The sequence below is a fragment of the Dysidea avara genome, chromosome 5 (assembly GCF_963678975.1).
Source record: "Dysidea avara chromosome 5, odDysAvar1.4, whole genome shotgun sequence".
Taxonomy (NCBI): Eukaryota; Metazoa; Porifera; class Demospongiae; order Dictyoceratida; family Dysideidae; genus Dysidea; species Dysidea avara.
The window spans coordinates 9,962,698-9,974,964 of record NC_089276.1 but is presented as its reverse complement, the minus strand read 5'-3'; the positions used below and the strand labels follow the sequence as shown (position 1 = coordinate 9,974,964).

At 38.5% G+C, this 12,267-nt stretch overlaps 1 protein-coding gene and 1 long non-coding RNA gene across 6 annotated transcripts; one reads left to right on the top strand and one right to left on the bottom strand.

Moving 5' to 3' along the window:
- The first annotated feature begins 2,536 nt into the window (after nt 1–2,536).
- Nucleotides 2,537–4,033, top strand: LOC136256035 (arrestin domain-containing protein 3-like). Its single transcript, XM_066048953.1, has one exon. The coding sequence runs from the start codon at nt 2,598–2,600 to the stop codon at nt 3,873–3,875; it is 1,278 nt and encodes a 425-aa protein (XP_065905025.1). The 5' UTR covers nt 2,537–2,597; the 3' UTR covers nt 3,876–4,033.
- A 1,863-nt stretch (nt 4,034–5,896) lies between these two features.
- LOC136255888 (uncharacterized) lies at nt 5,897–11,456 on the bottom strand. Of its 5 annotated transcripts, none has more exons than XR_010701180.1 (8): nt 11,152–11,456; nt 10,630–11,087; nt 10,481–10,577; nt 10,369–10,427; nt 7,895–10,231; nt 7,729–7,839; nt 7,157–7,680; nt 5,897–6,144 (listed from the first exon to the last, which is right to left on the bottom strand). It is a non-coding gene; the product is annotated as an uncharacterized lncRNA (long non-coding RNA). The 5 variants fall into 5 exon arrangements; XR_010701181.1 differs by having other exon boundaries at nt 10,481–10,798; nt 10,865–11,087; XR_010701182.1 differs by having other exon boundaries at nt 10,865–11,087; nt 11,152–11,455.
- Between the last annotated feature and the right edge of the window lie 811 nt (nt 11,457–12,267).

Here is a 12,267-nt window from a genome sequence, read left to right as displayed (position 1 = left end):
GGCAACAGAAGCATTACTAATAGCTAGCTATATAGCTAATCAAGGACAAGTCAAAAACGTTATAGTAGTATCTGTCTATTCTAGTATTAGAGTTAAGGGTAGTGTGACTGCTTTATTAGAATCCCTGACTGCTCTATTAGAGTATCTCGATCTTTTGCAGTGTTTAAAAATCACTGTCCTTGGTCACGTACACTTAAGCGCTTGTAATATTAATAATAGTCCTCATAAACTGGGGTTCCAGTTTTCCATGCGGGCGGGTGACCAGAAACTAAGGTTTGACTTGGTGTGGCCTTAAGTATAAAAAGAATTATAAATTATAATTTGTTTAAGAAATCAGTAGCAGATCTACGGAATGCTTCAAAGGAATCCAAATTAACAACTGAGCCAGGTGAACTATTCCACAATCTGACAGTAGCTGGGAAGAAACTGAATTTGTGTATATCAATTCTTGAAAAAGGTGTTTGATATCTTCTATTGTGCCCTCTAGTAACAGTGTCGATGAGAGACATCTCATAGGGTAGTTCTAGTGCGACAGAACCTTGCAATATCTTATAAAACATCATCAGTCTACTTACTTGTCTTCTAACCTCCAAGCTACACCATTTAAGCTCATTCAGGATACTGGTAACACTACTTGAAAAATCATAATCAGACACCACAAATCTGGCAGCACGTCGCTGAACACTTTCAAGCTTCTCAATGCTAGTCTTAGTATATGGTGCCCAAACTATTGATGCGTATTCTAGTATTGGTCTCACATACAAGAAATAGGCTTGTCTTCGTATTTGAGAATTACAATGATATAGACCTTATTCATTTAGAACAGTAAGCGCCCTCTGATGTCACGCGAAGCCATACAAGGCTCCCTATTTGCCATGGTGATGGTCTTTCGGACGCCATTTTGAGTTCTAAAACTGGGCGAGCACAACGTTTGCTATCATGTTACCATAGTTATGGTACTGCAAATGGCGAATTTGGCGGAGAATTGTGATGTTACTATGGTTTTGGTACTGCAAATGGCGAATATTGGCGTACAACTCCTTCGCAACGGGTTGTAAGCGCTATGAAATTAATTCAGTGAATAAGGTCTATAGATTACGCTTAAGAAGCGCCAATACACTATTAGCTTTTCTGCAAATAGTGGTAATATGTTTGTTAAAGTTCATGTTAGAGTCCAAGCTGAGCAGTACTGTAGCATAAAATTTATTTCAATGTACCACACATTTCTTTGGTTGTGTAAATGCGGTGACGAGAAGTTGGCTAATAGCACTGCTGCTGAATTATTAGCTGGTGCGTACCTGCCATTGTCACCTGTCGCAAACAATATTTCTCCCAGTGCCCACAGACACGCTGTGTTCTTGTTCAGTACACAATGCAACACAATAAGCAATGTAAAAGGAATGTCCACGCCTTCAAACTGGCCTTCAAACAAGCGAAAGAAAGCCAAACAGTCACTCAACAAATTTCCCAATGTATTGGCGCACCGTAACTAGGATAGGAAAAATAATTTAACGGGCGTTTCCAATCCATTAGGAACGCATACATTATCTATGGTTGAATTAGTACTAGTAATAGCATGGGTAGCAGTGAAATTTGGGATAAATATCACGAGTGTTGTATTGGAAATGGGGATAAATTTCACGAGGCGAAGCCGAGTGAAATTTACAATTTCCAATACAACAAGAGTGGTATTTATCCCAAATTTCACTGCTACCCATGCTATTCCCAGTTAATACCATACTCGCTGCATATACGCATGCTGTGCATTAGCATTGCTATGTACGCAATTTGTCACTATGTACTAAACATGCGTCGACACTAATTGGCGCTACATTGTTAACATAAAATTCTAGCCAATGAAATTACAATTACAACTTTTTCACTGCTGTCAGTGAAATACGGGATAAATTTCACTGCTACTATTGAGACTTTTGTATGGGCAGTGAAACAGGTATGGTATTAGTACTAGTAATAGCATGGGCAGCAGTGAAATTTGGGATAAATACCACGAGTGTTGTATTGGAAATGGAGATAAATTTCACGAGGCGAAGCCGAGTGAAATTTGCCATTTCCAATACAACACGAGTGGTATTTATCCCAAATTTCACTGCTACCCATGCTATTCCCAGTTAATACCATACTCGCTGCATATACGCATGCTGTGCATTAGCGTTGCTATGTACACAATTTGTCACTACGTACTAAACACGCGTCAACACTAATTGGCGCTACATTGTTAACATAAATTCTAGCCAATGAAATTGCAATTACAACTTTTTCACTGCTACCAGTGAAATACGGGATAAATTTCACTGCTACTATTGAGACTTTTGTATGGGCAGTAAAACAGGTATGGTATTATGCATGGTATTCTACTGAACACTGCCTCAGGCACTTTTCCTGTGACTAAACCTTATATAGTTATTAAGTAACTAATGGAAATTGTACACATGTAATTGCACATCAGCATTATACCCCTGGAGGGTCCTACTGATTAACAATAAATAATATAATAATAAACCACAGTGAAGTCCTTAAAGGCTTCGTCACGTGAGATGAAACTAGGGCGGTGGCGAGAAGTGTAGAGGATCGGTGAAATGGGAAAGCCGAAGATATTCGTTATAACCTTGGCAGGAAACAATCCAGTGTATTTCGCGGGGTCAAACATCGACGGAAATGTTACCTTGGAACTATCCGAGCCGAAGAAAATGCAAGGAATATCGATCGTACTGGCCGGATTGGCCTACGTTCACTGGACGGAACAACGTACTACTGGGTCAGGAGATAACCAACGTACCGAGACCGTACACTACTCTGATTCTGAAACTATCTTGAACCCTGTGTCGATACAACTGTGGGGCAATGGTAAAGATTCTCAAGAACTAGCAGCTGGCAGGTACGAGTTTCCATTTAAATTTCAGCTTCCTTCTAACTTGGTATTACCAACGTCTTATGAGAGTCACACTGGCTACATTAGGTATGCACTATCATCTACCATATCACGGTCGTGGAAATTTAACCACACCACAAAGAGAGCTATTACTGTTAATGAAATTGTTGACATCAACACACCCCAGCTAGCAACCCAACTGTCAAGTTCTAATGAGAAGACACTGTGTTGTCTTTGTTGTGCTTCTGGTCCCATCTCACTGTCAGTCACAACAGACAGAGGTGGATATTGTTCTGGAGAGTCAATTGCTATCAGTACAGAAGCTGAGAATCATAGCAACAGAAGAGTGACAGCTGTACGAGCTAGCTTGAAGCGGATTGTAGTCTACTATGCCCGAGGGCATTCTCGTGCTTTTACTAACGTCGTTCAGAGAATTGAGGGTCCTGGCATTGAAGCAGGTGGCACATCAAATTGGAGTAATGAATTATTACCCATCCCAGCCACAGTTCCATGCATTGGTAGTTGCCGTATTTTAAAGCTGTCGTACGTTTTGAATGTAACCCTGGCACTACCGCGTGCCATTGACCTCCATGTTACCATACCAGTTACAATTGGAAATGTGCCATTTAGAGGAGGAGAAAGTGCTGCAAGCAGTTACCCACCAGTAGGAGGTCCACCAGCACAAAGTTCTTATCCCCCTCCCACTGGGAATCCTTATCCTCCACCAGCTGCAGGTGGTGCTTATCTACCTCCAGCTGAGAATCCTTATCCGCCACCTGGAACTGCTTATCCTCCACCGATTGTCAACTACTCTGCTGCTTACCCACCGGTGAATATTGGAGATGACAATTACACCATGGGGGAGACACAGTATGCCCCAGTGTATGGCTTTGTAACTGATTATCGATTTGCTCCACCGCCGTCTTATTCTGAAGCAGTTGCTAAAGTGCAAGGGGGTGAAGAAGTGAAGGAAGGTCAATCCTAATTTTACCCTTTTATGAAGTACTAGATGTATATAGTGTAGAAGTTTTCTTTGCTTACAGTTTTTACACATTGTGAATGCAGAGATAGTTGCGAGATATTTTTTTTGACTTTGCAAGTTATACATTGTTATATTAATTTGAGCAATGAGTATGAGAACAATCCTGATAGCAAATTAAATGTGGAACCAGATTTGTGCCTCCCAGTGGGAGACAAATGTAATTCCATGAATGGAAGAACATTAATTTCCCCATCCATGAAGACTACTGACTAAATTTCAAGCCATTCTATGTGAAGTTATAAATCATCACAGGTGATGTGTATCCCTTTTCACAAATCTGGTCACATATAGCAGAATTATGATCTGAATAGTATATAGCTATAGGCAAATAATTGGTCTGTGTATCTTATTTGGCAGGAAGCTGTATACACGCAGTTGCAAGTACACTATAGTAGTACAGTTAATGATCTGAAAGTATAATGTACCCATGACAGAGGTTTTCATGGGTTTGTACGTATGTATGAACAACCATGAAGTCACACCCATGATCATGAAAAAACACTTTCTGCAAGCTTTTGATGGATTTGATTTCACAGGTACTACATGGACTGTTCATTCATGATGAAAAAACAAGAATCAAGAAGTCAACATGCTGGTTTCCTGTTACACAGGCCTTCAGCAAGTATTCTTGCAGATTCTTAGTGGGATAGTGTTTATTCTTTTTTTTTAAATTGACCATTAAATCCTTGCAGTTGTCTGAGGTCATCCAATCACACATATTTATTCAAGCCATAGAAGAGATATATTAACTTACAAAACCCATGAAGACTTATGCATTCATGCATTATTTTGTTCAGTGCTTATCATGGGTATTTCCATGAAAAATAATGTTGCTACTCTCATGTGTACAGTCATGAGATTTTCATAATTATCAATGGAATTTCATGTAAATACAAATAGCATAATTTCCACTAGTGTAGATGCACATTACATCAGGTCAATATTGGTATAGAGGATGATATGGTTGGGTGGTTCTTCACCATAACTGGAATTAGTGGACAGTGGTTAGCACATCATAAATATCCCATTATCTGCTGTATAGAGGGCTAGTATCAATGGTACTGGTATGTACAAAGCATACCTTAATGGATACACTGTTTACACATGGTACTGTGTAGTGCTGTGAACCTGCAGAGTTTACTAAAACCGGTTATTGGAAGGTGAATAATTGGATATTGACTGGTTATTGTCTGATTGTAAATTAGTAGACATTATAGCACTAAACATGCATGCCTTTTGGGTACCAAAGTGACCATCAACATCCTGCCTTACAATAACAGCTATTACAAGCACATATTTACACATACTTTGAGGTTATGTTATGATGTTAACACTTGTCAGCAGGGGTAATTAATTTTATGGTTTACCAAGTGGGTGGGCAAAACTGGTTTAAAGGTTTCTTAGCCAATAGCCAATAATTGGCTTGACCTAGACAATACTGGTTAATAACCGGTTTTTCCATACTGGTTCACAACACTAGTACTGTGACACAATGCCTTTCCTGTCACTGTTAGACACATAAATTTAATTTAGTCTTACAAGCCAAACCAATTATTGATTCCCATTTCCTTTAAAAAGGTGCGGGTAGGTGAGTGGCTATATTCATTATGGCTGAAAACATGCTGCCTGTTTTGTGATGCCAGACTACTCTCACTTAACTGGCAATCCATCAGCAGACAGCATGAAGAATTACGTTTAATTATGTTTTTCAAGATTGTTAACAAGCTTGTCGAATTACCCATACCAGATTACTTCACATTAGCATCCAGAGTCACTCATGGAAACAGTATGAAATTTGTAATGCCTTCAATCACTGTGAACCCTTACAAGTTTAGTTTCTTCCCAAGATCAATCAGTAAAATGAACAAATTACCCCTTGTGATTGCTCCGTAGATTGTCTCAAGACCATGCTAAAATCAATGACTGAAATTTGTATTATACTAATTTATGAGGTTTACAATTAATAACATAACAATAATGTAATAACCTTTAGGCAAACATTACTGACATTTATGGAAATAGATTTTTGTGCATGCAGAATGAAACAAGAAACTAACAAGCTGGTTTCTGACCACCTGTTACACAGGGTTTCAGCAAGTATTCTTGCAGATCCTTAGTGACTATATAGTGAGATATAAAACTTGACCATGAAAAGTGTTGTTGATTCAGCCTCCATGCTACACAAGCTCTTTTTGCTGCCTTTATGCGATCCCTATAGTGCATAGGATAGTATTAGTAAATACATTATAGACATAGGCTAAGCATGCATACATGCAAATACTGTAATATCATGTATGTATACTGTTACATCAATATAATATACAATCACACATCATTATTTTTTCAAATCATGGAAGATTAGAGATCTATTAAATAACTATATGTAACTGGATTTGACAAAACCAGGCTTCCACACACATCTAGCTTTGTGACTTTAAGATCGTAACTCAATGTAAGTCCATAAAAGTTTTATTGACAGTCCCATCGCAATACAAAAAGAACATTGTGTAGGGATTAATATATGTAGCCAGATTTGACAAAACCAGGCTTCCACACACATCCAATTCTTTGGCTTTAACCGCTTGTAACTTAGCCATTCAGTATGCTATTGACCTACAATTTTCACACATTTCTGTCATTGCATTGAGCAATAACAACAGGTCAAAATTTGAAAGTGATAGCATACTTATTGCATGCACACTATGCACGATGTTAGTATCATGGTACCAGTAAAGTTATATATAATAATTTAATTGTTTATTTTCAATAATAACTGCAATACTGATTGAAATCATATACCCATACATAACTAATCAACTTGACATTATAATAATGCTTATTGCTGGTTGTTTATTTCTTAATAGCAGTAGCCCATGCATATGCATGTTTTAGTAACTCCTTGCACTACAGATAGTTTCATGGAATAGCTACATATATTTATACCAAACAATTCTTGAGAGATGCAAGAACTTAGTGATAAAAGTAAAGAGAATTCTGAATTCCAACCGAATGTGTGCTATAGTTTACTACTTTTATAGGGATCAAGTCAACACCTGGTGTGGGATTTCTTTTCTAAATTTTAATATCAAGATTCTGGTTCTCTGCTCACAGGTTTTCATCCTTCTCCAGGATTGTTAGCATGATGCATATAGTAACTAAATTAGCTGTATAAAGCATTGACAATATCATGCAATGAGTAATTCGTAATTTATTGTTGTACTTACACAACATTCCAACTATGACCACAAGTACTGATGCTGGAGATCCATTTCCCAGTATGCCTAATATATTATTCTCTTTAACAGGAACACAGCAGGAACTCTGCTATCCTGGTAAACAAAGCAAGTGGCCCTGGTCATATCCCTCTTTATACCCTAAAGCTAAAGCAATGTTATTTACTAAATCATTTTCGGCAGGCCAACCAACTAGCATACGTCCAGTTGACAAAACAGGAAGACATGACGATGCTTCTAACTATAGGTCTATCTCACTAACATCTATTTGCTCAAAAGTCCTGGGGCACATCATATATCACAACGTTATGATATATTTAAATAGTTACAATATCCTTATAGAAAAAAAAACATGGATTCTGAGGTAATAATTCCTGTGTAACTCAGTTACTAATTAGCACTAACAGAAGACATATCAAATGCCCAAGAAACAAATTGTCCTTGTCGACTTAATTCGTTAAAGCTTTCGATACTGTACATGTTCCCCATCAATGACTTCTTATTAAATTTCATTTCTATGGAATTCACAATAACACCTATGATTAGATTAAGGCATGGCTTACCAACCGTACTCAGAAAATCCTTCTTGATGGTGTAACATCTATTTCAGTATCTGTAACATCTGGTGTCCCCCAGGGCACAGTCCATGGTCCTCTTATGTTCTTATTATATAGCTAAATGCACAGATATTTATCTATGTTAAATGACACTATTACCAATATAAGTCACCTTTATGAATATTTGCAGATGACTGTCTCTTATACAGAATTATTAACTCTCCAGAAGACACCATTATTCTCCAGCAAGACCTAGACCAAATCTCAAATTGGGTAAAAAAATAACAGCTTAGACTAAATCCACAAAATGTGCACCATTAGTACACCACTTAATAATTCTATCCTAATCAGCATCTTTAACTTAGGGTCATGCCGAATAAGAGATTATTTGGTTATCGGGAGATAAACGTCATAATAATTGACAATTACATGAACAAATAATTACAAGAGGTCAGGAGTCCAGTCTCAGGGTTACCAAGTTATTACTAAAAAGTATGGAGCCCTGGCAAGACCAAAAAAAATAAACTACATACAAAACTAAATAATTATACATGGCCTCTCAACAGGTAAACAGATCAACTACATCCCAAGTAGTGGAAGCATGGGAGTTAAAGATCCTGTATGAACAGGAGATTGCAACAAGAGCTGCTTGCTGAAGAATACGACGAATAGTATTCTTTGGTAGATGGCATACATCGCTTAGTTTAGAGACGGTCTCTGGCATGAAATGGCCCAGACAGCCAACCTCAATTGTCACAAGATTAACTGAAAATCCAGCCTGTTGAAGGTCAGTCAGTAATGAACCATAGCGGTCTTCTTTACGGTTCCTTGCAGCTAATAGGTGATGTTCAGTATTAGTAACTACAGAGAGTTCTAATAATGCGATGGAATCTGCCACGAGGTCAGGTCTGCTTAAAGTAGATGTAATATAGGTGGAATAGTACTTGGGGGACTAACACTTGCCTGGTAGCCAGGAAGATCTGCATAAATCTTATAACATGGTGGTAAATCCTTCTTAAAGTTGCGAACAAGAACCTGCAGAACAGAGTCATGACGCCAAGTGTGATCAAGTGCAACGGAACAACCAGTTAAAATATGGTTAGTTGTTGGTTGAGTACAGTGACAAAGGGTACAAACTGGACTAGTGATTATATTCCAGCGAGCCAGATTGTCACAACTGGCACGCAATAAGAAAGTTGCTTTTCAGGTAAACCATACATTAATCTCTTCCACAAGGGACAATTTTGTTCTAGGGCAACTATATCCAGGAATTTATTCTGTACAGTCAATGGTTCAAGAGTGGAATTCCAATAGCGAACATGAGAAGACCATAAACTGGTATGAGCGAAACTGAAGATTTAGCAGCAGAAAGAGCATCAAAAACAACATCTGGTGCATCCTGAAAGTCATTAGACAAGAGAGAATGCCGCAATTCAACAATAATTGGGTCAATAGAACGTTCAATATTACCGGTGCTGCAGCTACTCACCAGGTGCATGTACTTAGAGCGGCGACCGCAATTGAACTCATGAACGGACGAAAACGAGAATAACCTATTTTGTACGTGGTTCGGGATTAATATTTTGGGATTTCTAATTGGATTTCTCAGATAGTGTATGAGAAACCCAAGACGTTGGCTACAGCAGATTGCATTTCCGTTTAAAATTTCGTGACGCATGCGTGTATCCGCACACAAGAATAAAGATGTTTTGTTTCATGGAGCAAGTTGCTGACGTCGAGGACTAAGATTTCCACTCTGTAAAGGTAGCTCCGTGGAGGATTGCATTTACAACCGTGTGTATTAACGCAACACTTGCGTGATGCGATTTCTAAACGGAAATGAAATCTGCTGTACATTTCCGTTTAAAACTTGCATCAGCAGATTGCATTTCCATTTAAAAATTGTGTCACGCATGCGCTACTTTAAAACTTACAATTTCAAATGCAATCCTTCACGAAGTTACTTTCACAGACTGGAAATCACAGTCCCTAACATCATCAATTTGTTCCGTGAAACAAAACATTTTAAATTTTGTGTGTGCATCGCACACATGTGTTTGTGACACTAACAATAAAATTCTGACAATAAAATGGGATACAGTAGAAACTGTCTAAGCCGGTCACCTTCGGGCCAAGATTTCTTGGCATTACTAGGCAGGTGGCTGCTTTAGACAGGTAAATTAGCGTATAAACTTCTCACTAGGAGAATTTAAAGCTGGTCTTTTTAAAGAGGTGGCCTTTCTATACAGGTGGCCGCTAAGACAGGTTCCACTGTAGTTAGTCCCATCGCAACTGTACGCCTCATCCTGGAAATTCAGAAGATTGTAATCAACTGAGATATAATGCCAAGATCTTATCAGGCCTCATCGTCCACGTACACTTGACAATTGAGCACACATAACATTATATAATTCCTCTGTCTATATAAACTTACTCCCCCGAACCTTGATCTTTACGTATGTACCACTGCTAGTGAGAGAACCGCATGCTATGACCAAGTACCCTGTACCTGTAAAATTAACAGGGCATTAAATACAATACAGCTAAAAATCTGTCACTTTTTACGCAAATGACAGATTTGGGGATCTGAAAATTCATCACACCTTGAGGTAATACAAAAATTTCTTAGTATACACACAGACTGACCTGAAGATCCACAACATCCTTGATGTTACTACAGTCCACGTACACTTGACAATTGAAAACTAAAGAACACACATAACATTATAAAATTCCTTTGTCTACTCACCACCCGAACCTTGATCTTAGTTGCCAAGTTTAGAGCAGCTCTAGCTAAGTTATGTATGTAGCACTGCTAGTAAGAGAACCGCATGCTATGACCAAGTACCCTGTACCTGTAAAATCGACAGGCAGGCATTAAATACAATACAGCTAAAAATCTGTCACTTTTTACGTAAATGACAGATTTGGGGAACTGAAAATTCATCACATCTTGAGGTAATACAAAATTTGAGGACCTGAAAATTCATCACGCCCTTGAGGTAATACGCTTGAGGATTCACAAGTTGGCCCAGCAGTGACCTTACTACACAGTGTCCTGATCAGACAGGTTTCACTGTACATAAAGACCAGTATGCAATGTGAAAGAGTATTTTTTTTGTACAAGCATCATGTAGATTACCTTACTTCTTCCACCTAGTTCCAGGACTTCTAAATTGGCACTACAGTGACAATACTGAAAGCTGTTTGGTCTGTACGAGTACACCTTGTTGACAATCCATCCATGAGATATAATTTCAAGCGGGAAAATATTGGTACTTGCTGCTACTCAACTTGGTACCATCACAGAAGTTTTCAGCTTGGTCTCAGTGAACTTGCACTAGTCAGTGCAGACGTCTGACAGTCTAAAAACCAATCGCATACACGCGGTTAATCAGTGTGAATAGATGTGGCACTTTGTACACTAGCCTCATTTTTTGTTACTGAACCTCCACTCATCGTTTCGTTACTGAACCTCCACTCCTCTTTTCGTTACTGAACCTCCACGAAGAGCTGAGTACATCAGTATTCTCGCCGGCGACTCTTTAATATCCACTCGACGTTCTTCTTCAAGCGGTGTAGACTCTACGTATCTTAGTTTCAGTTAAGTACGCTTCGCCGCTCCATTGAAATCCAGTTACAATATAACAAATATTTCAGTCCTCTCAAGACATGGACTGCCATCAATAATTAATGTAAACCGCGTATCACGTGTATTCACTTAAGGTGTTACAGGGACTTTCCAAGAGATTTCCCCTAAATAGGCCACGTGATCATTGTCAGTCAAGTGGAACTTGTTCTTGGTTATGGCTCTACAATGTGGTACTCGTACTTTAATGTATTTTAGTGTCTAATAATATTATACTTCTCTCTCAAGACATGGACTGCCACCAATAATAATATAAATCATGTATCAAGTGTCATTCACTTTTCACTTGAAGTGTTACTGTGCAGGGACTTTCCAAGGGATATCCCCTAAATAGGTCACGTGATAATTGTCAGTCAGATGGAACTTATTTATTTCCATTAATGCACCATGGAGTTTGTGTTGTGGCTTTCATTATGCACATACCATGGTGCAACAAAGTTTGTAACAAATTGCTGGAATGTGGTTCGTGGTTTGCTGGTATGAGCTTGTGTTGTGGCTTTCAACTTTTGTAACGGATTGCTTGAATGTACATATGCATGTGGTTCGTGGTTGTCAATGATTGTGTATATGAGTTTGGGTTGTTCCACACAGCTTGCACAATATTCAGATGTCTGAATGACGACACAAGGTTAAGTGAGACCTGTAAAAGAACAAGCAGGCACTGAACTTAACCTTAAATTAAACACGCATACAACTAACCTGGAACATCAGTCGCAACACCAAAGACACTTGCTTGGATATCCTCATGGCTTAACTATGGAGTGACATGTGTAATTAACCGGCACTAAACAGTATCTACAACACAATTTTCTTTTCTGTAAGAACGTTTTAGCGCCAAGTAAAGGCACTACCATCTCTCCTACAAGAGCATTTCACAAGAGATGTGATTAACTTGA